General features: G+C 34.5%; 1 protein-coding gene across 1 annotated transcript in view; it reads right to left on the bottom strand.

Annotated features, from left to right (window-relative positions):
• Nucleotides 1-25706, bottom strand: part of LOC134533929 (translation elongation factor 2) — a 117605-nt gene that overhangs the window by 73199 nt on the left and 18700 nt on the right. The window contains exons 4-5 of the mRNA XM_063371746.1: nucleotides 7913-8121; nucleotides 5448-5572 (exon numbers count right to left, since the gene is read on the bottom strand). Of these exons, the coding sequence (XP_063227816.1) occupies nucleotides 5448-5572; nucleotides 7913-8121 (334 nt within the window). The remainder of the gene's footprint in view (nucleotides 1-5447; nucleotides 5573-7912; nucleotides 8122-25706) is intronic.

Raw genomic sequence — 25706 nt, 5'->3', positions numbered from 1 at the left:
CCCCCCTAGCCGAATGCCAGCCAGACACATCACTCGCCAGGCGCCTACCGTGCGTTGGCGGGCGCAAAAAAACTCAGCAGCACATGAAACAACATTCAAACGGGAGACGGGAAGCAGAAGTCAAGACATCCCCCTCAAGTTTAAAGAGTGTCAAATGCAACAGCTGAAAGGGGGGTGACACAAAGCAGAGGTGCCAACCATTTACCAATGCAATCAGTAGTAAATATTAAAAAAATCAGTAGTTTTAGAATATTTTCAGTAGTGAATTAAATCAGGGGTGGATCCAGCTTTGGGAGGGGTGGAAGTAGATGTTCGACAAAGTTCACACACATGACCTATAATAAAACAAGAAAGGTATATACATGGTGGCCACTCACAGTCACCAAAAATATTCCCTGATTTTTCCCTGATTTCCCTGATTAAAAATTCAAAATTTCCCTGATATTTACAATTACAAAAAAACATACTTTTGATGAAAAAATATAATATTATAGAAACAGATTACTCATATTTTAACCCTGCTGTATTTTCTTCATTATATACATACAGAAGTTCGTTAAGTAACAAATACATTTTAAATGTCACTTTACATTATAGCGCCCCGTTCAATGACCTGCAGTCTGTGTTATGTTTTATGTAATGGGGTATTTCAGTGGTGAGCCCTCAAACATTTTTTCACACAACTTTTGATAACTGTTCTTACGTTCATTTTTGAAGTGTAACATTTCTAGTTGTAAAATATTCTTAGGCTTAGTACTCTCAAAAAGGGATAACAGTACAGTGCAAATTTTACCTTGTGTTTGATTTAAAAATGAAACAACTAATGGATGAATCTTCACTGCATTCTGTAGCTAATGCAAATGGTCCACTTACTAAAGATTCAACAGTTTCTATTTAGTTTCACCAGCCATATACTCCACTAAGGCAGATGTTTTTGTTCTTGCACAGCTGTATTTCTGTGCAAATTTTGAGTCCGGAAACATAGCTCTATACAAATTACCCGAATGATCGGCTACTGCTATCGGTAAATTGTGTTCTACCAAAAAACTTGTAAACAATAACTCTGCGTTTGTTACTTTCGTTTCTTCAGATGTAGCGAAAAACGACGATATAGATTTATTGCTCGTCACGGCTTTAAAATGTTCTGCATGTTTTTTTTGATTCAATATGCCGTCCTCAGTCATCCCTTCCACCATGCGCAATCGAAAAGTCACACGTGCATACATTACAAAAAGCGTAGCGTTCCAAAACATTTGAAGATGACAAGCATGGCCATTTTTTTTATATAGTTTGGTCAAAAGTTCTGAAGAATAACGTTCTTTTTTTTTTGCCCCAGATACACATTGTTCTGTCACACGCTTCATTTCTACAACCGGCACTGAAGAACACAACACTATCGAACAACATAAAAAGGTTTCACGTCTGTACACACGACAAAAACACTTTGATGAAAAAAATGGCTTTCAAGAAAGTAAATAACACAAGACAGGTTAGCCAAAGCAAAGTACCGTACAAAAATTATCGTGATGTAAGTAGCTAACAAACGAAAAGACCGAGAATATGTACTAGTTGTATCGTACAACGGACGTAATACCGTACCATTTCTATTACAAAACACAACAATTAATCTACTTATTTCGACAGTACATGCGCACATTTATCAGTTCCGTTATCTGCGCAACCACGTGATGTATTCGAACTGCGTTCACGAAACACGCACACAGCACACCAGAAACGGAATTTTTTTCCGTTACCCAGCAGCACAAAGCCTCGTTTCCGTAATAAACCAGCGATGTTCTGTAATTCCGTAATATTGTGTTAAATCCGTAATAATTACGGAAAATCCGTAATGGTTGGCAGCTCTGCGGAAATATACATGACACAACAAATTCCCGGTTTTTAAAAATATCCCATGACATTTCGCTGATAATTCCCGATCAATGTCATTTCCCTGATAAATCCTGGTTTTCCCGGTGTGTGGCCACCCTGATATAACTTACACATGTTGTTTGTATGAAACTTCTTCACACTTAAGTCTAGGATTTCTGGAGCATATTGAGTGTTGCCTTCTTTGCTTTGATAAGCACATCACTTGAGAATTTCTGATCAAAGCAAGCTTTGCCACTTGTTAGCATGTGTGTCTTCTGGATAACCAAAGATTCTAGTAATTCAGAACCCATTGTAGGCCTGAATTCTGTCTTGTTTTTCCTAACCATGCTAAAAATTCTCTCGCAAGAAGCATTACTATGAGGTATCGTAAGAATTGCCAACATTATTTTAGGAAGGACAATGAATTTCTTATGTCCATCAGCATTCTTCAGTTTTGTAATAAAATGCCATGCAACATACATTCTATTTCTGTTACACGATTTGATTTCCTGAGGAAGATCTTCACACTGATACCTAGCAAATTCCACTTCCAGATCAGAGCTCTCCTGTTCATTCAACAAGAATGAATGCTTCACACAAAAATACTGAACAGATTCATAGGAAACTGTTTCACGTTTTTGTATGTCAGCTACAGCAGCATGGATTACAGTTTCATTCTGTAGTGGAAACTTGGTCAGAATGTATTTGCAAGCAGATTCAAAATATTTTCGCACACAGGTAAAGAAAATCACCATGTTTTCTTCACTTAAACCCACATCTTTATCACTTATGTACATTCTTGTTTTTGCACCAATAACTAGGTCTTTGTTGTCTTTTTGTTGATTCCTATCCCAATATTTGACATCTAAAATACTTTTGCTACTCCGAATACCTTCAGGCTTCAGAAACCTGATAAAAAGCTCAGTGAGTAGTGACAATAGCTCACTATGGAGAATGTGAATTAGCGGTTCTTCACTTTGCAGCACCGTATTAATTATTGTAAACACTGGGGTAGTGTTTTGGAGGAACAAACAGTACAATTTTGTAACAGGCGAAGACAAAGCCTGCTTAATCCTATCAAGTCGTACATTCACACTGTGATGCGTAGGCTTGGTTGCTATTTTTTTTTGCTGATTTTGGATTTTGACTGCTTAAGATGTCAATCTTGCATTTTGATTGAGCTGGAGCTTCATCATTCTTTGACTTAGACGAAGCGTGCTTCTTAGTTGTAGACGTTGCAACATCTCGAGGTATGGAGTCTCTGTCAGGTGCATTTGGCCTCTCAAGAACGTACGAATTGGACTTGATATTGGTAACATTTGAAGTTTTTTGCCTTGCTTTGTCATTCAAAGGAACTAAAGTACTAGTAATTTCAGGTATGCACCCAGCCTCTCCTACTTCATTACCACCAGCTGAAATGCAAGCAGTATGTTTCAAATTACGTTCATCACACTTTTTTTCACCAAAAACAAAACTGAGTAGTGCAGGCCACTGTTCCAAAAACCTATCAATACAATTCTTTAATGATAACCATCTAGTGCTTGTATGCTTTAGAATTTTGTGTGTGGCAGTATCGCACAGAACCTGACATTGCTGCAGCTTCTGATGACGAAGAGAACTTCTATCTAAGTAGTGGTACAAATCAACCAAAAGATCTTCAATACATACTGGCAATTCTTTTGCAGCATTCTGTGCAGCAATGTGTATTGAATGACAAGCGCAACCCTGCATGAACACATTTGGATTTTCTTTCTTTATGAAGGAAGCTGTTCCTTAATGTCTGCCAATCATTGTTGAACAATTATCTGTGCCAAATGACAAGCAGTTATTCCATGTCAAACCCCTCTTCTGTATCTCTTCATTAATCAAAATGAAGATGTTTTCTCCTGTGTTTTGAACTTTGCAAGCACAAACAGCAAGAACTTCTGAAATGATTTTTCCTAGATCGGATCTGTAGGCCGTTACGACGATGGAGTATAATGTAACCTCTTCATTGTCATTACTCCCATCAGTAGCAATACTGAAAGCTGAATGCTTTAAGTTATCAATTATTTCGGCTTGGGACGTCTCTGCAAGTGATTTCACAATTGCAGTAGTCTTTGTTCGCTTGCAAGCATAATTCTGTGCGATATTTGAATCTGGACACATTGATTTTAATAAAGGGCTGAAATAATCTGCAACAGCAAGTGGTATGTTGTGCTCGATGAGAAATGAAGTAAAAAGAACTTCGGCGTTTGTAGTGGGATCAGCAGTCTCAGTTTTAAAAAAAGACGTTAAAGTTTTATTAGCATATTTTACTTGCAAATTGTCCATGTGCTTTTTACTACTTACGTGACGCTGGCAATCGTTTTTACCTCCATGTTGAACACTAAAATCGCACTTGCACAAATTACAAAACACGTGGTATTCAGATACACTAGACACGGCTAGACTTGTCCACAACTGCAATATTCTTTGCTATACTTTAGTGAATTTTTTGGTTTGGAAGCCATGTTGAGTTCACACGCACGCAACATTTATATTTCCCAAATATTTAAGGTAACTTCAAATGTAAAACTTGATAACTACACATGACGCTTCCCGCACAAAGAACAACCAACAACTGGACGGATCGATGTATCGATGAATGAGTCGAAAAGCCAATCCACACGCCCGAAGCAATACACAGATTGATTGTATATAATCGATATTTTTCTCGTGCTTATACAAATACAAAAGTATCTTGAAGCGAAGCGGGACGTTGTACACCATACGCGTTTAAACAACTTATCTATACACAAAACACATAATTCACAATAATATGCTAACTCGACTAGTTCCACACAATTTTAAAGTGAAAACAAAACTCTCCCTGAGCATGGGAAAATGATGCATCATACGATATACACAGCTGTAGATGCGTACGTGCACAAGACAATGGCCCGTTTTTTTTATCTGAAGCTGATTATTCCGTAGCTTAAAAACGGAATCCGTACTTCCGTAGCAAGCCACAATAATTCGTATAAACTACGGACAATTCGTAGAACTTGGCACCTCTGCACAAAGGGTCGGTACAAACAGCGTTGCAGAGTTTGGCGGCCCACGCGATGGCTTGCAGTGTTGGCCAGTCGCCGGCCCACGTGACGTTAATTTCAAGCACTGACCACTTTTACTTCTCTTTTTTTCTGCACTTTTAAATCATCCCGGATTATCCGATTACCCAATTAGCGCGTCACGGATTAACGAGATTCTACTGTATAAAATTTCTATTTTCAATCTATGACTATGCACGTAACTTCAAAGCATGTCGTAATATATTGACATTGTTACTTAAAAACTGCAAATCGAACAGCATTACTTCGAGCCCTACTAAGGAAACAAAATGGTACATTGATTTTTTTAATTTAATTATAGTTAACTCCGAAACTAGAAAAAAAATTTAATAGGAACTAAATTAATGTTCATTGGGCATTAATATTTTGTTAAATCAAAAAAATTAATCTGTTAACTTTCAATTAGTTCTTCTAGACAAATGCATTTTACCGAATATTTGCACAACCCTAAAGCAACACAATCATGGGAGGTAACTAAACCCTTACCTCTTCATTAGCTTCACAACATCAATCTTGAACTTTTCAGCATACATCTCGGAAAACTGTTTCAATGTGAAAGCCCAACCATGAAGACCGGAGCCGAATCCAACACTACCCTTGCTGGGGTCAACCTAAAATAAAACAGGCCAATAATATGCATGCTACATATTTATTAAAACACGGAGTTCCCTTTCCATTTAATGGTAACAAATGGCTTCAATACAGGAACCTTAAAATACCCTTTCTTGAATTTTCAAAACTTGAAATAATCAGATTCTTAAAATTCCACATCAAAATGGTCGCACAATGATCTGTTTAACATTTGTGACCAAAACAGATATTATATTCCATTTTAAGTAATCTTCACTCAGAAGAAATAAGCTTAACAAAATAAATTAATAATTTAACAATAAATCATCTGGTTTTTGAGCAATACACACCAGTGAAACTCTACCATTGCATGCAAGTACACAAAAAATGTTGGCAAATGTACGGGGTTTTTTGTAAACAATTTGGTATTCGTATACATCATGTTTGTAATTTACTTATTTGGATTATTGCTACCTGATCACCAACAGAAAATAAATATTTCTGATATATTATACTGACTAGCTTCCGCCCCGGTTTCGCACAGATACAATCTACTAATTTGGCATAATTTATATTTAATAAAGTACCTACATAATAAAACTACCTTACACAGGCCAAAAACACCTGATATAAACAAAAAAACCTAGTAGTTTCACTTGTATGACACCATCTCACTTTCCTACATAATAACATACAAAGATAGAACATGCATAGCTACGCTGACAAAATTTGCCTGGCTATGCATAGCAAACGTAACATTTTTGTGCCATCATAAGTACTAATAATAGGTGTTGAAAGAAAAAATCCTACAATGAAGAGATTGAAATTCTTTGGTATAACAATAACAGGGTGTCCACACAAATCTGTAAAAACATTTTCCTAACTATACATAATCAAAATTACAATTTTCCCTGGCAATTTTTTTTTAATAATTTATATATTTTGCCTTTATCTGAAAGAAATAATGACAATACAGCCATACCATCCATACAGCTGTACTAGTTCAAACAAACCTCACATATGCCATATTACAGAGAGTTGAATATGAATTAAAAACAATCTGGAAAATATATATATTTTTTTAGGATTTTAAGAAAATTCCCTTACTTACCCTAACAGGATTACATCGCATTTTGCACTTCATTTTTCTGGGTCCCTACTTATATGTTATTAAAACTAAGGCCCTGGGAAGAAATAACGAGTGGCGAGTGAAACAAATCAGCTCAAGTTTTGCACATGTATTTGCACTTTAAGCGGGCTCCTTAAACCTTGTGTAAAAACCTTATGCTTCTCAGTTGGCCGTTCTATTTTCATCAATATGAATAGGTCAGTAAAAACGATCATCACTGAAGCACAAGGATAACACTGCAAATGCAAAGAGACTGAAGCTTATCTAATATGAGAGATAGAGGGAAAAATTACATACAAGGCCTACAAAAACCTAGGCAAATAATATGTGTAAAAAATTATAACTAATTGAGAAAGAGGAATTTATTGAAGAGACTGTGAAAATGTTTCTCAAGGCTAATATCCCTCTTAGAAAAATCGATGATTCAGCTGTAAGGGAATACATCAACAAGTACATTCCTGGTTCTGGGGACATACCCTAAGCATCTACACTGAGGAAAAATTATATCCCTGTGGTTGGTGAAGTGCTTATAAAATTCTATAATATTGGTGATAAATGCTATAAAAATGCTACAAGTAAATATTTAAATGCTATAAATGACCAGAATAAATGCTATTTTTCACCCTCTCTAGTTATGCGTTAGTTCACGCTCGCATTCACATTATTGTTTCCTATTTAAAGTTGAAGAAAGGTTTTTGTTGCATGACTTATTAATTTAAATTATTTGGCATGCTCTTTTATGCTCCACTATTTTAAATAAACGTACTTTCCATGAATGGGTTTTGTTTTTATTAATAACTTTACCTAAATAGATTTTTTTTGCATAAACGTTGCACCCCTACTTTTCACACTTGATTTTAGTATAAAAAGTGTGACGATTATGTGATAAAACACTGTATTTTAAGTACAGTAAAATCTCAATTATCCAGGCCCAAACTATCCCGTTTTTGGGTTACCCTTGCTTAAATTTAGTTTCATTAATGGTTTTTTATATTCTAAACCTATCAAAAGAAAACTAATCCTGACGAAGTCTTACAAGATGTAAAATTTATTTTAATAAATTCAAGAGACAATATGTTCTCTATAAATTTTTTTACCACTGCCCAATTTTTATGCAAATTACACTATTTTGAGCAAAAGCCTTCCAAAATACTTCATTAATACCATTTAAATATATTTGCCTACAAATTACGTTTCACAGTTACCAATATCCAAGATATGATAAGGTATCGGTAGTGGAACGCATACTCACGCGCACTTCGCCCATGGGGCCCGAGTCGTCGCTGTAGGTGGCGATGATGACATTCACATTCTCCACAATCCTCTGGAATGTCTGGTACAGTTCCTCCGCTCCTAGTTGCAGTTCCAACAGCGCACGGTCCATCTTGTTCATGAACAGAACGGGCTTGATGCGCTCCGCTATTGCTTGACGCAGCACTGTCTCTGTTTGGACGCACACGCCTGCAACGCCATCACACCGTTACACAAGCTCGTCACGGCACTACTGTTATTTCATTCACAACTTCACACACAGTGAGGAGCAACATGCCATACGACTGAGTGAATTCCATCTCTAGTGAACAATTTGGAACCAATGTATGGAAGTCATTTCTATCCACAACCTAAACAAAAAGAAACTGCACCTGGCATAGTTGGCAACATGAGGACAAGTACACTAGTTAATACTCCAATGCCTCATTGACAAAAAGTACTCATACAATATTAAAAAATCAATGATGATATTTGTAATGATCCAACTGTTTTATCTTATGTTTTTGCACAATATTTTTCCAGTCTACAAGACTTCAACCAATAATGTGACGTCTTCAAACATGTCCTCGGATTCTATTCCTATGTCCTAGGTACATTTCTGAATCCCTTATTCTACGGGCCATCAAGGCTCTCAAATCTTCCAAATCCACCGGCCCAGATGGCATCCCTAATTTTATATTAAAAGGCTGTTCCTACTTATTAGTTCCTCTTCTTTATCATATCTTTAACACCAGTTTGCATTCTCAAGTTTTCCCTGACAAATGGAAAATAGCAAAGGTCATTCCGATACACAAAAATGGCTCTAAATTGATTGTATCAAACTATAGGCCAATATCTTTACTTAATGGCTTCGCAAAAATATTTGAAAAAATTATACACAAAGTTTTAAATTTTCAACTTCAAAATAAATTATCAGCCAGTCAGCACTGATTCAGATCTGGAATGTCCACCACTACTAACCTAATTACTTTTCTTAACCCAATCCATAATTTAGTTACTAACAGAGGTCAGGCAGATGCCTGTTATTTTGATTTAGCCAAAGCATTCCATACAGTAAACCATTCACTACTTTTAAAAAAACTATCAGACTTTAGTTTTTGTACTAAATACTTGAACTGGTTTTCTAGCTATCTCAATATAGATATTTTTTTGTATCTGTCAATACCCATAAATCCTCTTTACACCATGCTAGTTCTGGAGTACCACAAGGTGCCACTCTCTCACCTCTCCTCTTCAATACATTTATAAATGACATTACTATGGCAGACCTGCCAACATTCAAATTTAAAAAATCATGAGGTCCTCGATAAAAATTTTCAGGCCCATAAATACAAATTAGAAATAAAAAACAACAAATGAGAATCTTTAAATTTAAGTGACATACCTGTACATATGTTACATGGTCTCTGCTTCAAAATTTATTTCAACAAATTATAGATTGCAGATTTAATTTAGATGAACATAATTTAGCGCTGTTGTGTAGTGATCATGCAGGGCCGCAACTAAAAAAGATGTAAAATAACATTCTGCTCGTGTAACACTATTATCACTGTTCACAGCAAAATTAATATTTTTATTGGAAGCAATACACTTCACGTGTTAGTTGTGTTTTTTTTTTGTAGCGACATGTTTCACAATGTCTCCTCTTCCACTATGCGAGATAGAAAAATCAGCACGGCACATGCTACAAAACGCAAAATTGCTTCCTTTACGTGACTCGAGTATTGATGGAAACTCGTTACTGTAAGCTTTCGTAAAACTTGTTTTGTAACTTTTACAAACAAAATCTTGGGGCCTCAAAAAATCGTGAGGAAACACTATTTTGGCGTGAGGGCGTGAGATGGACCTTAAAATCGTGAGCCTCACACCAAAATCGTGAGAGTTGGCAGGTCTGCTATGGTCCTTAATTACTCAACTGGTGTACTCTTTGCCGACGATCTGAAAATCTCTAAAATGATATCTACAGTCAATGTAGCGCTCTACTACAAAGGGACATTAATGAAATCAATAATTGGTGTCTTCTAAACTTGGTCAACCTAAACGATAATAAAACTAAGGTACACAAAATTTTATATATAATTCATTAATAATAATGCCCCTCGCAATAAAGGAAAATATGTATTAACGAGTGCCTGATTGCTGTGGCAGGTATAGATAGCGCGATTCATTCAGTTCGCGTCCGCCACGGTAGATGGCAGCACCATAGGGAATAATATTTCGTTTTTATAATACAATTTTATTACAAATACGCATCCCAAATACACCAAACTTATTTATAATGTGTTACAATATTTTTTTAAAACATTGTGCAAAAGATCCCGGGTGTAATTTGAATTATTATGTGTAACTGTAAAACACCATTGTTCATACAAAAAAAAAAGTATTTGAAAATTCAACATTACTTTTAAATAACTGTACGGATTGTGCTGAAAATCAGTGGACGATCGTTAAATTACATGATATTAATAATTCAAATGATGAAAACATGATTGAAAAGTCAAATCAATGGTTGTTCCAATCGAATGGAAGATAGATGCGGCGCATGCGTACAATGAGCGTAACGGGACACATCCGTAGTGGGACAATGTGCGTTTCGGGACACTTTTTGTGCGTGCAGCCGGCGTTCATCGATTTATTAGATGTTGTCACGTCAAAAAGTATTATATTTTGAGCATGTATAGAACTTAGTAAACCACATTTAATGAATTAAAGGGGAAAACCAAAGGTTTTATTGTCACATAAATTTACAAATAGTAACAGTTGCACCACTCCAACAATCACAATGAGACTAACAAATTAAAATCTGGGACAAGAGGGGAGATAATTCTTATCATGGTGTTAACAGACTAAAATGGTATTAAACTAAAACCGTTTTTAAAGAATATTAATGGTAGTGGTAAATGACAGCCTCTCATGTTTCACTTACCATTAACTCTATGAACACTGGTAAGTTAATATAGAAATTGTTTAAAGTAGGTGTTCTGAAAATATGGTATTTTGAGTACTAATAGTACCAAAAATTTAATATGGTCACAATTTAAAATTTATATAAATTCACAGTAATTTTAATGTGGCTAACCTTACATAACAACTGTTTAAACTGTTTACTACCCTAAATATGGCAATTCAGTTTATCAATATTATCAAATAGAGAGGAGTTAAGAAAAATGCTTTTCACAAAATTTAATCTTAATTTTTTTCAGAAGAGAAACTACTGTAGAAAAGTACTGCCAACTACTAAGTCAATATTTAAAATAAAAAAAATACTGTCGCTAACAAAGGAACATTATATACAGTGAAACCCCTTATTTACACTTTTCAGGGGAACAGAGACAAAAAGTGTAAATACCAGGAAAGTGTAAATTGAGGGGCACATATTTTTAAAATGTAACATTCCTGGTTTAATGCACTCCTTTTACTTCAGTAGTCAGAGACATCAAAAAAAGACACAGTGAACTAAATATTTTTAAAAAAATCCTTCATTAGGCCTATGTAAACAAAAATAAATTTACAACATATAGTTTATAGTTACATTCTGAATAGTAACCCAGTCTCAAAAACTTTCATTATAAAAGACCTTGGTGTCTTTCTAGATTCAAAATTATTTTTTCATAAACAAATCGACTACTTAAACTCCATTTCAAAAAGAACATTTGCTATTATAAAATATATCACTAATTATGCTACCAATTCTGATTCAATTATTTCTCTTTACTTGGGATTAATTCGATCTAAATTAGAATACTGTTCAACTATCTGGAATGACATTGGGTCGACTGATATTGAGAAACTAGAAAATTTACAAAACAAATTGTCTCAACTAATAATTCATAGAGGTTTTCCGCATCCCAATCTTATTCCTCTAGCAGACCGTAGAGCCCATTTGGACTATCTTTTTGTACATAACATTTATAACTATAAAATTAAATGTAGCTATATTCTTGAGAACACCAGATTGAGAATCCCCCAATTCAATTCTCGCCTCTTTTCTAGTTTATGTACTATTTATAACAAGAATGATCTTATTTATAGACTCGTTAAAAACTATAATAGACACAACACCAAGTCAAATTAATTGTGTACAGAGCTATGTTTTAAAGTATTTAATGTAATTTATATCCTCATACTAATTATAGTCTGTATTTTTTCTCTTTCACGTTTACATTATTGTACTCTATTAAATTTTATGTCTTGCTGCTTACTACCTTACTACTTTGTACTAATTATTATTTTAAGTATTATATTTGTATTTGTCCTTGTGTTGTCTGTGTGTATGGATGTCTTGTCCTTTGTTTCTTGTTTCTTTATGTATTTGTGTATATTTTGTATACGTCGTGCCCACCACTAAAGTCCCTGGACTGTTGGTGTGCATGTAACAAAATTCAAATAAATAAATAAATAAATAAATAACTTATAAAATTGTGTAAAAACAGTGCCCGGCTTGATCAACACTAATTGGGACCAAGCAGAAGGCTGGATTACAATAATAAAACCCAAGCTGATGGTATTAGTTTATAATATTCAAAAAAATATCCAACATCTACCACCATAACATTCAGTTAAACAAGAAAAATATAAACAGTAACTATTCCACATCAGAAAAACTCATTAATTCTCTCACAGGCAAAAACCATCTTAAAATCATATAACGGCACATAATAACAGTTAGGATAACCAATGGGGGTCAAGGTCTCAAGCAATGACGGCATACAGGCAGTTCCCCTCCAATACAGAACCTCCTGCCTCGCAGGTTATTAAACCACCTGCCCCTGTCCGGTGCACCGGTTACACCACACCCCTTTTCCCCATTAAAAAATATTTCTTAAAATATAATTAGAGATGGTGATTTATAGCATTTAAAATAATAACATTTAGCATTTTGAATTTGAAATTGAGCATTTTGTTGCATTTTTAAAAACAAGATTTAGTCAATTCTCTCATTTTACATTACTGAAGAAAAGTATATTTTTAAAAATCATTAAATAATACACATATTAATTTTAAACAACCACAAAATATTCCACTCAGGACGGCGATTACATAAATTGCACATTAAAATATTCGTATCACTTTCGTAGAACTGTTCACTTTTGTATTCATTTATGCAATCGCGAATGGAAATGACGTTTTGTCCCATTTTTACCACGAGAAATAACAGTATACAACACATTCACGAGTATGCACGTATTTGTAAACACACCTCTTTCCACAGACTACACAAGAACGCGGCTTTCCTGTGAAACACAGCCAGAAAATGGGACTTACAATTGTTAGCGCGGCGAAGCAGAGATGTCGCAATATGGTGGCCTAAAAACTTGTTCACTGCAAGATGATGGACAATCTTCCAGCTAGTTGATCTTTGCTTTGTTTACAATCGCGAGGCACGGATGGCCATTCTTCATTCAATATTTACGAACAATAGTTGTGAATAAGATACTTGTGCTGAATACGCCATAAAATGATGGTTTCTTTTGATACTGAACTGAAATGAAATACCATCCAGGGTGGCCACCCTTCTGGGATAATAAAATTCCTGGGTTTTTCAAGGGTGGTTTGCATTTTTGTTACACAAAGCACACACAATATATTCTATTGGCGTTAAACAATAGACAACTTAACTATAGGCTTAAAAATTAAATCAAAGAACTTGCTTAAAACAAAACATACTACCGACAAAAAAATTTATAATATCACGTAGCCAAAATTACTTGACACCAAACGCACGTGTTTTACCCCTCTTGCGTGGCTGGTTAATCCTGTTCTTCGCATGCTACCAATATTGATTTTAACATAGACAAATTTCAAATGGCGTTTGTCCTGCACTTTGGATCTTTCTCCACCTATTCAAACTCTTCAGTATATTTGTCATTGTATGTGGTGACCGAACTCTTTGACATTTGATAGTCTGCACAAATTATATGTTGGATTAAAAAATTCAAAACAATGTCCCTCACACCAAAACTTTTAAAAAACTCGAGAAAGTATCCATGATACCATGATGCAACAACATGAGCGCAAAGTATATATATATATATATATGCAAAACTAGTGCTACCAACATGCCATGCGAGAAATTACTACCACCAAAACACAACATTTTCAGCCAAAATGCTGTTGCTTTTGAATACAGAAACATAAGTATGGAAGTCTGAATTGTTAACGGTTTCTTACATACTCGAAAAGTTTTTAAATGCAATATGAACAAATTAACTTACACAAAATATAGCTCACAAGCATACTGTCGTGCTTCCACGGGTGGTGAATGTGCTCACGTTCAAGTTTCTCCATCATAGGCTTTTAACAGCCGTATGTTATTGCTATCGTTACTTCATAAAAAAAAATCCCGGTTCTAATAAAAATTCCTAGTTGATTCCAGGTATTCCTGGGTTTTTTTTTTAAGAAATCCTGGCTATTTTCCGCATTTCCCGGTTGGCTGGCCACCCTGCAATCTGTAAATAAATTGTGTATGAAGACGAATCTACGTTTTTTACCTTGATTTCACATTTATCTCGGAATAGTCTAGATTTTGCATTTTATAGCAGAAAAAATATAATTTAGCATATTTTTGCATCTATTTCACGAAAACAAAAAATCACCATCCCTAAATATAATATAAATACAGTATTTACCAGAATATAAGACATTTTTTACCATAATTTATAATTCAAAACAAAGTGGTCGCCTTATATTCAGATACATTGATTTTAGGTAAACATACTTATTTTAGGTCAATGTTTTCAGGTTGTGCAGTAGTTGCTGGCTGCACACGTTATGACCGATGTTTTTGGAATGTTCTATAGCACAAGATGGCGCCCATCTTATCAATTATTTTCTTGTACAAAAACATTAATGTAGGTTATACTTTATACAGTACTTCTTTGCTGTGATTATTTTTTTAAGTTAGACGAATGGTTCCGCGAGTTATGTTATTTACATTTTAAATGCTGATGAAATGCCTGTATATTTTGATATGCCTTCAAATTATTCAGTGGATGCTGTTGGAACTAAAACAGTTAATGTGAAGACAAGTGGCAATGAGAAAATGAGGATAACAGTGATGCTTACAGTGTTAGCTGATGGTAGAAAATTGTTCCCTTTTGTCATTCTTAAGGGCGCCGTCTGGCTAGAGTAAATGCGTGATCGCGTACATAGCATGTTGTTCTTGCTCGGAGCTGAGTGGCGACATTCGAAACTACTCTTATCTCCTCCTCACTGCCCCACCCCACTATACCCACCCTCCTCCTCACGCCGACACTGCTGGCCAGATAAGAGCCGCCCTGCCGCCTCGCCATGTTAGTCCAGGAAATATGTACATATATGAAAAAAACATGGACAAATTGCAAGGAAAGGTTTTTTTACATCAAAATTCGTAGAATAACATATCCAAAATCCACCGAAATCCACTTTCTTTTGGTAACTTTTTTCCGGGTTTTGTCCCGGAAAAACGCGGGGAAAAAAAAACTCAAAACCGGTACATCTGACGACAAAATCTGTAGAGACAAAAATTAAAGGAAATTAACTTTTCCATAACATATCCAAAGTTCAAACTTGATTAGTCCCGGAAAAAATATTAAAAATGAAATAAATCGAAAAATTGTGCACTTTACAGCATAATGGTTTAGGAAAAAGATAAAGTAAACAATGTTTTTCATAATATATTAGAATTTCACACAGATCAACATCATTGTTTTTTTTTGTTTTCCAGGAAATGTCCCGGAAAAAAGTTATAAAAAGAAAAAAAACGGAAACCGTGCACCGTACTTCAAAATAAATCGTGAATTAAATTAAGGGCAAAAGGTTGCATTATATAATTGAACTTTATCAAAATTTGCTTAAAATTTATGCACTATTGTCCTGGTATAGTTACTATTTATACGATTGATTTCCCATTCCCTTGTACTGAGTGAATGAAAACGCAACTGCGATTAAATATGTCATTGATGGAGGATATTTACTTTATCAGTTACCTTGGCCCCATACTGCAATTTACAACGAGATCGCTCAGCTGTACGTTTCATCTTGAAAAATTATGGATTAGCAACTACTGTATTTGATGGATATGGGAAAACTCACAGTACTAAAGACACAGCACATATGAGAAGAAAAAGAGGTAATGCATCACCTGTAGTTGAATTCACAGGAGAAATGCAACTATCACTCCGTAAAGATATGTTTCTTTTGAACGAGCGAAATAAAGGACAATTTTTAAGGTTATTAGCAATACATTTACGCCTAGCAGAATGTCCTGTTGTCGAAGCACCAGGTGATGCAGATATTTACATAGTCCAAGAAGCTCTAAAATGTGCAAAAGAACAGTTGACAACAGTTATAGGAACAGACACAGATTTATTTGTCCTTTTACTCTACTACTTTGATCCACAATCACATAACTGTTTGTGTTTAAAAAGTGAACAAAGGCAGAAGAAAACATATCACATTAAGGAGCTAAAGCTGAAGCTCGGTGATGAAATTTGTAGTAATATTCTTTTCTGCCATGCGTTCATGGGATGTGACACAACATCACACATCTATGGTATAGGAAAGGGGAAAATATTGAATCTGATCCAGAATGACAGTGCCTTCAGGCAACTTGCGAAAGTATTTTCAGATAGTATTCCCAGTGTATCAAAAGAAGACATTGTAAAATCGGGAGAACAGCTGCCAGTACGCCTGTACAATGGGTCGAGAAGTGACACACTCGACACTTTGCGTTTTAAAGTGTTTAGTGAGAAAGCAGCTACTAGTTACAAATGTGTACAACCAGAACAGTTACCTCCAACTAGTGCTTCAGCTCGTTTCCATTTCTTAAGGGTTTTCTATCAGATACAAGAATGGAAGGGAATTAAGATGAATCCAGAAGAATGGGGATGGAGAAAATGTGGCCACCTTCTCTTGCCAATTTCGACAGACAAGTCAACAGCTTCGGAATGCCTTTTGAAGGTAATCAGGTGCACTTGCAAGGAAGATGGTTGCGGTGCATCCAACTGCAGTAGTAGGAAACACGGCATCTCATGTTCTTCTGCTTCTGTAAACTGTCATGGATCAACCTGTAAAAACCGGCGTGAATTACCTCCCGAGGACTGCAGTTACTGTGACGGTTTTTAAGGTAGGGTGTTCCTACATATCCATGCATGTTTATTCAGTATTGTGTGTTGCAGAGTGCATCCCAATGTGTGTATATTTTTCTATTTCTTCTCGAAACAGGTCACTGGAAATCTTGTGTAAATTTAATTGTATGGTATATTTTGTGAGAATGGACGTGTTGAATTTATCTTTCAAACGATAAGCAGTTGAAATGAGTCTGATTTTTTTCTGGAAAATAATTAAGGTAGATTTTAAAAACGTTTTAACACATCACTAACTGAAAAAGGAATATAATTTAAGTGACTTTAAAATATATTATGGAAAATGAATATAGTTCGGATCTGACATAATTTGACATGGGATACAATTCTTTCTGTTATTTAGCCTAAATATTCAATACTTTTTCCGTGGCCGATCACAAAATAAATTCTATTTACCAGATTTCAGTGAATTTAGGATTTAGTAAAGGAAATCTTGTGTGCTTCTGTTTGTCCCACTGAAACATTTTCAATACGATGTTCCGTTTTCGTTTTATTGAATTTTTAAAGATTTTCCAGGACGAGTCACAAAAAAAACTATATACATATGTATATATATATGAGCAGATTTTGGTGAATTGAAATTATATTTAATACAAAAAAGTCTTTAATTTTAGTCACGACTTTCTTTGACGTACGATACAACGTTTTCGTTTTGTATTTTTTTTTTTTTTTCAGGAAATTTTCTGGAAAACCAAAAACCTATTTTGTGTTGATTTTTGTGTATTTGTAATGTATTATGAAAATCGTTGTGTACTTTAACTTTGTCATGAAACATTTTGCTATAAAATGCGCCATTTTCAATTTATTTCAATATTTTACGTTTTTTCGGGACGAATTCCAGAAAACAAAATAGTATTTATTAGTGGATTTTTGTACTTTTTTGATATGTTATGGTAAATTTAGCTCTCTTTAATTTTAGTGTCTATACATTTCTTCGTAGAACGCACCGTTTTCCAGTTATTAATTTATTCCCCATTTTTCCAGGACAAATCCCGGAAAAACGTTACCAAAATAAAGTGGATTTCGGTGGATTTTGGACATGATATTCTACGAATTTTTCTGCAAATTTTGATAAAATAAAACCTTTTCTTACAATTTGTCCATAAATCGACCCCTTTTTCTTATAAAATGCCTGGACTATGTGTCTGAATCTTTCTGCGTCCTTTAGTTTACCGTAGCTGGCGTGCCAATTGCATATATGTTTAGTGTGTAGCAATATAGCAAAATACTTATTTTAGTGGTTGATATTAACGTGTTAACAATAAGTTATTGTGTATATGTCACACAGACAAATGTGACTGCATACGTAAAAAAATAATTCTGTCTGAATTACTGACTTAGAAATACATGTCTGGACACTACTTTACATTGATGATTGATTACAATGTGATGTTTTCCCGGTTATTCGCAAAACTACTTGAAAACCTCTATGGTGCCAGCAGTACAGTCACGCTGTGAATGACCATTTTAATTTACATATATTTAATACCAAAAATGTTTAACTTTTGAACTTATTTCTTAATTTTTATCTATATATTTTTTTTAAATTTTGATCGGTTACTAAATTAACAGAATTTCTGCACCAAGGGCGCGGGCAGTTTTATTCAGTCTCAAGGGTGTCATAAATACGTAGGCAAACAGGCAAATTTCCAGACTAAAATCAGTAGTAGCGATATTTTAAATACAAATAATTTAAAAGGCACACATTTTTACTAACGGCTGTTACATTTTGAGTTTTAATAATGGAATTTTTTTTTTTAAGTTTAAGAATGTTTGGTATGAAATAAAAAGTAGATAAGTTTTAAAAAAGTTTGATAACAAATGAAACAAATCTAAATAAAAAAAAACATTTATTCAATAATATTAAATCTTCGAGTAACAAAATAAAAATATACCTTACAGCAAAAAACATTTTCTTCAAGGCAGCTGCAAAATAAATTTTTGTCATTCAACTTTCTTCATAAGCACTGCACTACACAGTTTTTCCAGTATGACAAATTGAGTAAACGAAATCCATCCCTCTCGGCACAGACTACAGGTTTAGGTAGATTTCGAAGTACCTATCACTTCATGAAATGTTCAAAAAACTTATATAAACTTCTGAAACTTTTTAAGCATCCTGTACGTTCTACAATATTCAAAATTGATCGAATGAACACTGTCTTATTCCATGTCCCAAAACTATTTTAAAAGATTTAGTTTAATTCATCCATAGAACGTAAAGTGGTCACAAAAAATTGCTCTGGATCATTGTTTATGATAATATGAAGATAGTAAAAAATAAATTTCAACATATTTGATAGGAACTATAAAACTGTTTTCAACCTCTATTATAACTGTAAATAGTTCGTCGTAGCAATAATTGTTTCAGCCAAAGGTTTTGGATAATGTTTAGGAGTTTTGCATAAATTATTTCATTTTTGATAGTATATCAACTAAAAAGTTAATGATTTTTTTTGTCTTTTAACCGTTTTTATTCCCACGGCTTGGAGTAATGGCTGGTTACATAATATTTTACTTCATATAAACGTTCTTGGCAATATATAGAAAGTAAAATAAAAATATGAATGACTTTGATAGTGTTGGTACATGGTACGGAAGTTTTGTTTAGTTCTTTTTATCTCCACATGAGTTTTTTTTCAACTTCTTGCGGTCTAATCAATAATTGTTTTGGACCAAAGTTTTAGATAAAAAATAAAAATATACATTTAACATTAATTGTTATATAATTAATTTTTTTAAGGGTTTTACCATAAATAATAACGTATTTAATATTGTACATAGTAGGCCTATGGGAATTGAGTTTTTTATATTTCTATCCTTGCTATTTACAACCCCTTGAGCAATCGTTTGGCTTATCAAAAATTGTTTCAGACAAAAAATTGTGTTAAAAATTATAACATTTACAAACAATACTAACAGATTTGATGATGTGTCTACTAAGGAAGTTACAAACTTTTCTGTCCTCAAACTCATGTTTTTTCCGACCCTTGCATTTATGGTTGGTCGTATCAAAAAAATGTATTCAAAGGTTTTTGGTATTACTCCTACGAGTTATAATACGTTCAAACGATGCAGTATTTGTCATACTATGGGATTTAAAGCGATTGTTACGTTAATCAAAACCTTCCCCATTTTACCACTTTGGTGGGATTATTCCCATTAAAGAATTTGACCAAAATTTTATTACTATATTTTATTTACCAGTTTGGAAATGATTTGTGCACAATTAAGGCAGTATCGTGTCCATAAATTGTATATGTATATACACACAAACGTTTGATTTCACGATGGCTTCGGTATCTATAGAACATTAAACGAAAAATCATCTTAAAATTTTCCTGCAGTCGCACTTTGGAAACGGCTTCAATAACAATAGGTAGTCTTTCTTTGAAATATACCTAAGAATCCACAAACCAAACAAAATAGAAGAAGAAAATAATGCATAGAGATAACCCATAAAATAAAATTGTTTTTAAATATAGAACTGTGTTAAATATTAATTAAATTTTTGAATGTATTTACATACAATCCCAAAATAAACATTTTTTCCAACAATGTTCACACCTTTAAGTACTTTCTTATTTATGCAGATACCAATTATACATGTTCTGTTTGAAATCACCTTCTGCATTCAGTTTTCTCAAACTCACAATACACATATGCACGAGCACATTTAAACTGGTTTTCTTGTTAAACATAATTTCCCAATCAGAATGACACTTGGCATATTACCTGTATAAATACTAGTCCTATAAAAAGTACATTGTAAAACCCAATATTTAAGTTGAAATAAAACCGCTGTGTTTTCTAAATATCTTCATTGAAGGACTACATCATGACACGTTAGTGTTACTGGCAGTAATGAATTCATGTAGAACTGTATAAGTTTTTCTTCCATTAAACTTTTACAGAAATGGTAATCTTTTGTGATTTTCTGAAAAAGCATTCCTTTTGGAGTCCAAACGACAAAAAGGCATAATTAGCGACCTGTAACATGGAGTTGTCCCTGAATTTGGTACATGTACATATGACCGATCTTGAGAGCATTTTTCCATCCTTCAATTCACAAAAAAGAATTTTTTTTTCTCCAGAATTACCGTTTCAGGAAGCATAGTCTTGGCAGTTGCATTTGATTTCAATGATGCCATCACTACCAATGAGCCCATCAGGCGATGCTGCTAGAAATTGTATATTTTCGTCAATGAAAAGTCCTGAAGGAATTATGACTAAGCCCACCTCCTGTTCCAGCTGAGTGACTGCATGAGGTTCGTTCTCAATTCCATATTTAGTTGCTTTGTTTCCAGAGAAGGTTGAATATAAAATAGATTGAACTGTTTTAGAGTGCGGTGTTGTTTCTCTCATTTGACATATTTTTCCGAAATTTTAAGCCATCAGACGCTTTGCTCTTTCACATTTCCACAAGATACAGTGCCTTTGTCCAGTGGTTGATGACTGGATATCCTGAATTTTTTTTGCTGTCACACTGCAGTCCTCTCAAAAATTCTTCTTTTTTCTTTTCGTATTCTTCAGGATTCATGTCTGGTATCTGAGAAACATTGCCATAACGTGAGTCTTCTGAAAAGTTAATTTTCTTGTTAGTATTCTTTGTGGGGTTTTCCAAGCGCCTCTTTTCTTCTTTTTTCAGTAGAATTTTTTTTTTTTGCTTTTAAATATATTTTTTTTAATATTCACCAGGACTGTGATTTGTGAATTTTTTGTGAATTTCGGCTTGTTCGTTACCATCTGCATTGCACGAAATAACTGAAAGTTCACTTATGGTAAGGTATCCACCACGGAGAGAAAATTTGACTCTTTTACCACTAACAAACTTTGCAACTGTATTATTAAAAGACTCAGCTCTATTTGTTGTCATGTTTTTCAAGAGCCTTTCTGCATGATGAACTACCACATTATTTTCTGACATTATTTCATCCCACATGCCCATACTTTTCATACTTGGAACTATATTCTCATCTGTGCTTCTAGAACCATCACAATAGTATTCTCGTTCACTGCACTTTGAATGGTCCCCGAATACATGAAATGGTCCATTGTGAATATCACTCCGTAATTCCTTTACACGTCCTTGTTCAGTTATTCCTCCGACAGGGGAAAGAGGAGGAGAAGGGCCACTATCGCCCTGAGCAGTCAAGGCCTCGCCCCCCCCCCCCCCCCCTTCCCGACTACACGTCACGCCACCGCGGCGGGAGAGATAGCAGCCGGCTGCCGGTACAGCTACAGAGGGCGCCACGAGGTGGCTAGCAGTTTCGCCCGTGCATACGTTTACCTCTAGTATTGCCATTAAGAATTTTCCGCTGTGACATGCCTGTTTAAATGCAGGAATCAATGCAAGAAGGTACAGGGCGCGTCTGACTGGTGAGTTCCTTAAGTTGTGACGGTTTTTACTGCACAAAAAAATAGGTTGAAAAGAGCCATTTTCGTGATATTGGCGGGGTCGCAAAAGTGTTAAGGTGGGTATGTGACAACTTAAATCCACCAGACCGACGTCGAATGTTCTTTTTACTCCTTTCCTGCCCAAACAAAAATTGAAAATCTCAAGTTCTTTCCAAAGGAGAGATATAGAGGTAAATGTCTACAGTGGCTTCCTTCCATCGTCCAGACGGCGCCCTTAACCGTAAAACTATGCCAAAAGAAAAATTGCCTTCTGGGTAATAGTGAGATGTCAAGAAAAAAGGTTTGATGACAAGTGAGTTGATGCAAGACTGGTTAAAGGCAGTTTGGGATAGAAGGCCTGGGGCACTTTTAAAGAAGAAAGATGTTAGTGTTAGATGCATTCAAAGGACATTTAACGCCAGAGGTGAAATCATGTATTAAAGGTATGAACACAGACCTTGTTATTATTCCTGGAGGCATGACTTCAAAGCTGCAGGTATTAGATGTGTGTGTCAACAAACCATTTAAAGACAGCAGTGAAGATGACAACAATGAAGATGATGCATCAGCATAATGATACTCTATAACAGTTTCCAACAGTTACAGTAGCAGCCATTTAGGTATTTATTTCTGTTTGTACATAAACTGTTAACAGTATTTCAAAAGTAGTGGTTGAAAACCTTTGTAAAATTCATATTTTCAATTTTATATCTAATTTTTTGGCATGTGTTTAATACAATAAAAAATTTTTTTTCCTGAAAACATGAGGCTGTAGTTTGGGGGTAGTCTTATATTCGAGGTCGTCTTATATTCGGGTAAATACGGTATAACAAAATAGAATGTGTAAAAAAGTCTACATAAAAATATTTAAATAACTCTGTTCAGGTACTATTAAGCACATTAATATCATAAACGTTTACTCACTGGCATTTCAACATTAATAAATATATTTTCAGCACCAAAGAGATAGTGTGTTACTGAGTATTTGAGAATGTATCTCCACTAGTTATAAAAAAAATTCATATTAAAACACCAAATAAAATAAATTCTACCAAGAATATGTAATTAAATTCCAAAAATATTATACAAATAAACCAAATCCCCAAACTAGGCTGGCAATATATCCTATACCTACTATGTACTTTGTAACAACAATATAATGCCGCAGAACCATACAAATATTATAATTATACCTAACCATGTATCAAATGTTTCCTTAATTTACTATTTCCTTTTAAGAATTTACATTATAAACTTCAACAAGGGTAAGCACCAATAAATATAATAACATAATTTAAACATCAACCTATTAAAATAACAGAATATAATCAACTTTACTTTAACAGGAATGGTGATTTAACTCTCAAATCAATATTAATTATTCGTAAACATATCCACAACAAAAGTTATGTTTATTTATCACAAAATACTTATACTTTTTTTGTATGGCAAACCCGTCTAAGCCTCAATGCTACCTAATTGCCAGATTTACAGCCGAATTCTAAGTCGCCTTCAAAAAATTACAACAAAGAAGCCGCGACTCAATGTTACATACAAAAAAAAGCAATACATTAATTCAGAGTACAACTCCACGAGACAAAAAATTAATACTGAGGATGCCTAATCTCTCTGCAGTAGACTACACTCTTGTCCTCAGCAAATAATATAATCGTAACTTCTCGTAGCCCAATGTATAGATTCATAGGAGCAAAACTTTTTTTTTGTAATCAATCCAATGCTCCGACGCAGTTCAGCTTCATTTTCTTCTCCACTTGCTTAATAATAATCACAACCCTTCGTTAAATTAGGTAATACTCATTGAATTAATAACTCTCGTTCCGCCAATCGATGTAAGGTGAACCTCTTCCGTAGTACTGTCGTCTCGGGCGCGAAACTGAATTTTCATTTTAAACATGCCAGTCATTTCTTGTGTAGTCTTGTACAGTTAACCCGTTTTAACTCCTGCTCCAACTCTTCTCTCCAGTAGGTACGACATTACTCCCCCAGGCTCTCCAAACCAGCTGTTTCACCCAAAAACCTAACGTGCAACCACTGCTAACAATTCCTTCTACTCAGCGCTAAATTCCCTCACGTGCCAGCCGCACTTACGCCAGCACTCACGCGTCAAACTTACACAAGATCGCAGCGCCACATGACAAAAAAGTAGGGTTGTGCGAATGTTCGGTATACCGATACCGAAATCGAAATTTCGCTACTTTCATTTTCGATTTCGGTAAGAATTTCATCTGTCGAAGTTCGTTTTTAGCTAAATATTTCGAGCCAAACGAAAGTTCAATAGCTTACCGAAGTTCGTTTGTTCTAGTTGAAAAAGAAATCGTAATTTAATAAAAATGTACAGTATAATACCGGTACAATAACGTTCCTTATTATAAAATATATTTCACTTAACGAATTTTTTTAAGTCCCCGCCAAAAATCGTATCTTCGCCATGCAAAACGGTTTCAGTTTAAAGTATCATTTTCACTATAACGTATAAATTCTACTAGTAGCGTGGCATTACTACACCAAAATTTACTTAAACTGGTAAATAAATTTCCAGCTAAATGATTAATGTAGTAGAACAAAGATACACAAATACAGACCTGCCAACATTCAAATTTAAAAAATCATGAGGTCCTCGATAAAAATTTTCAGGCCCATAAATACAGGTTAGATATAAAAAACAACAAATGAAAATCTTTAAATTTAAGTGACATACCTGTACATATGTTACATGGTCTCTGCTTCAAAATTTATTTCAACAAATTATAGGTTGCAGATTTAATTTAGTTGAACATAATTTAGCGCTGTCGTGTAGTGATCATGCAGGGCCGCAACTAAAAATGATGTAAAATAACATTCTGCTCGTGTAACATTATTATCACTGTTCACAGCAAAATTAATTTTTTTTATTGGAAGCAATACACTTCACGTGTTAGTTGTATTTTTTTGTAGTGACATGTTTCACAATGTCTCCTCTTCCACTATGTGAGATAGAAAAATCAGCACGGCACACGCTAAAAAATGCAAAATTGCTTCCTTTACAAGACTCGAGTATTGATGGCAACTCGTTACTGTAAGCTTTCGTAAAACTTGTTTTGTAACTTTTACAAACAAAATCTTGGGGCCCCAAAAAATCGTGAGGAAACACTATTTAGGCGTGAGGGCGTGAGATGGACCTTAAAATCGTGAGCCTCACTCCAAAATCGTGAGAGTTGGCAGGTCTGCAAATACCAACGCAACGTATTTTCT

This window comes from Bacillus rossius, chromosome 1 (assembly GCF_032445375.1).
Source record: "Bacillus rossius redtenbacheri isolate Brsri chromosome 1, Brsri_v3, whole genome shotgun sequence".
Classification (NCBI taxonomy): domain Eukaryota; kingdom Metazoa; phylum Arthropoda; class Insecta; order Phasmatodea; family Bacillidae; genus Bacillus; species Bacillus rossius.
Note: the sequence above shows the minus strand (reverse complement) of the source record. Positions and strands in the feature narration are given on the sequence as shown.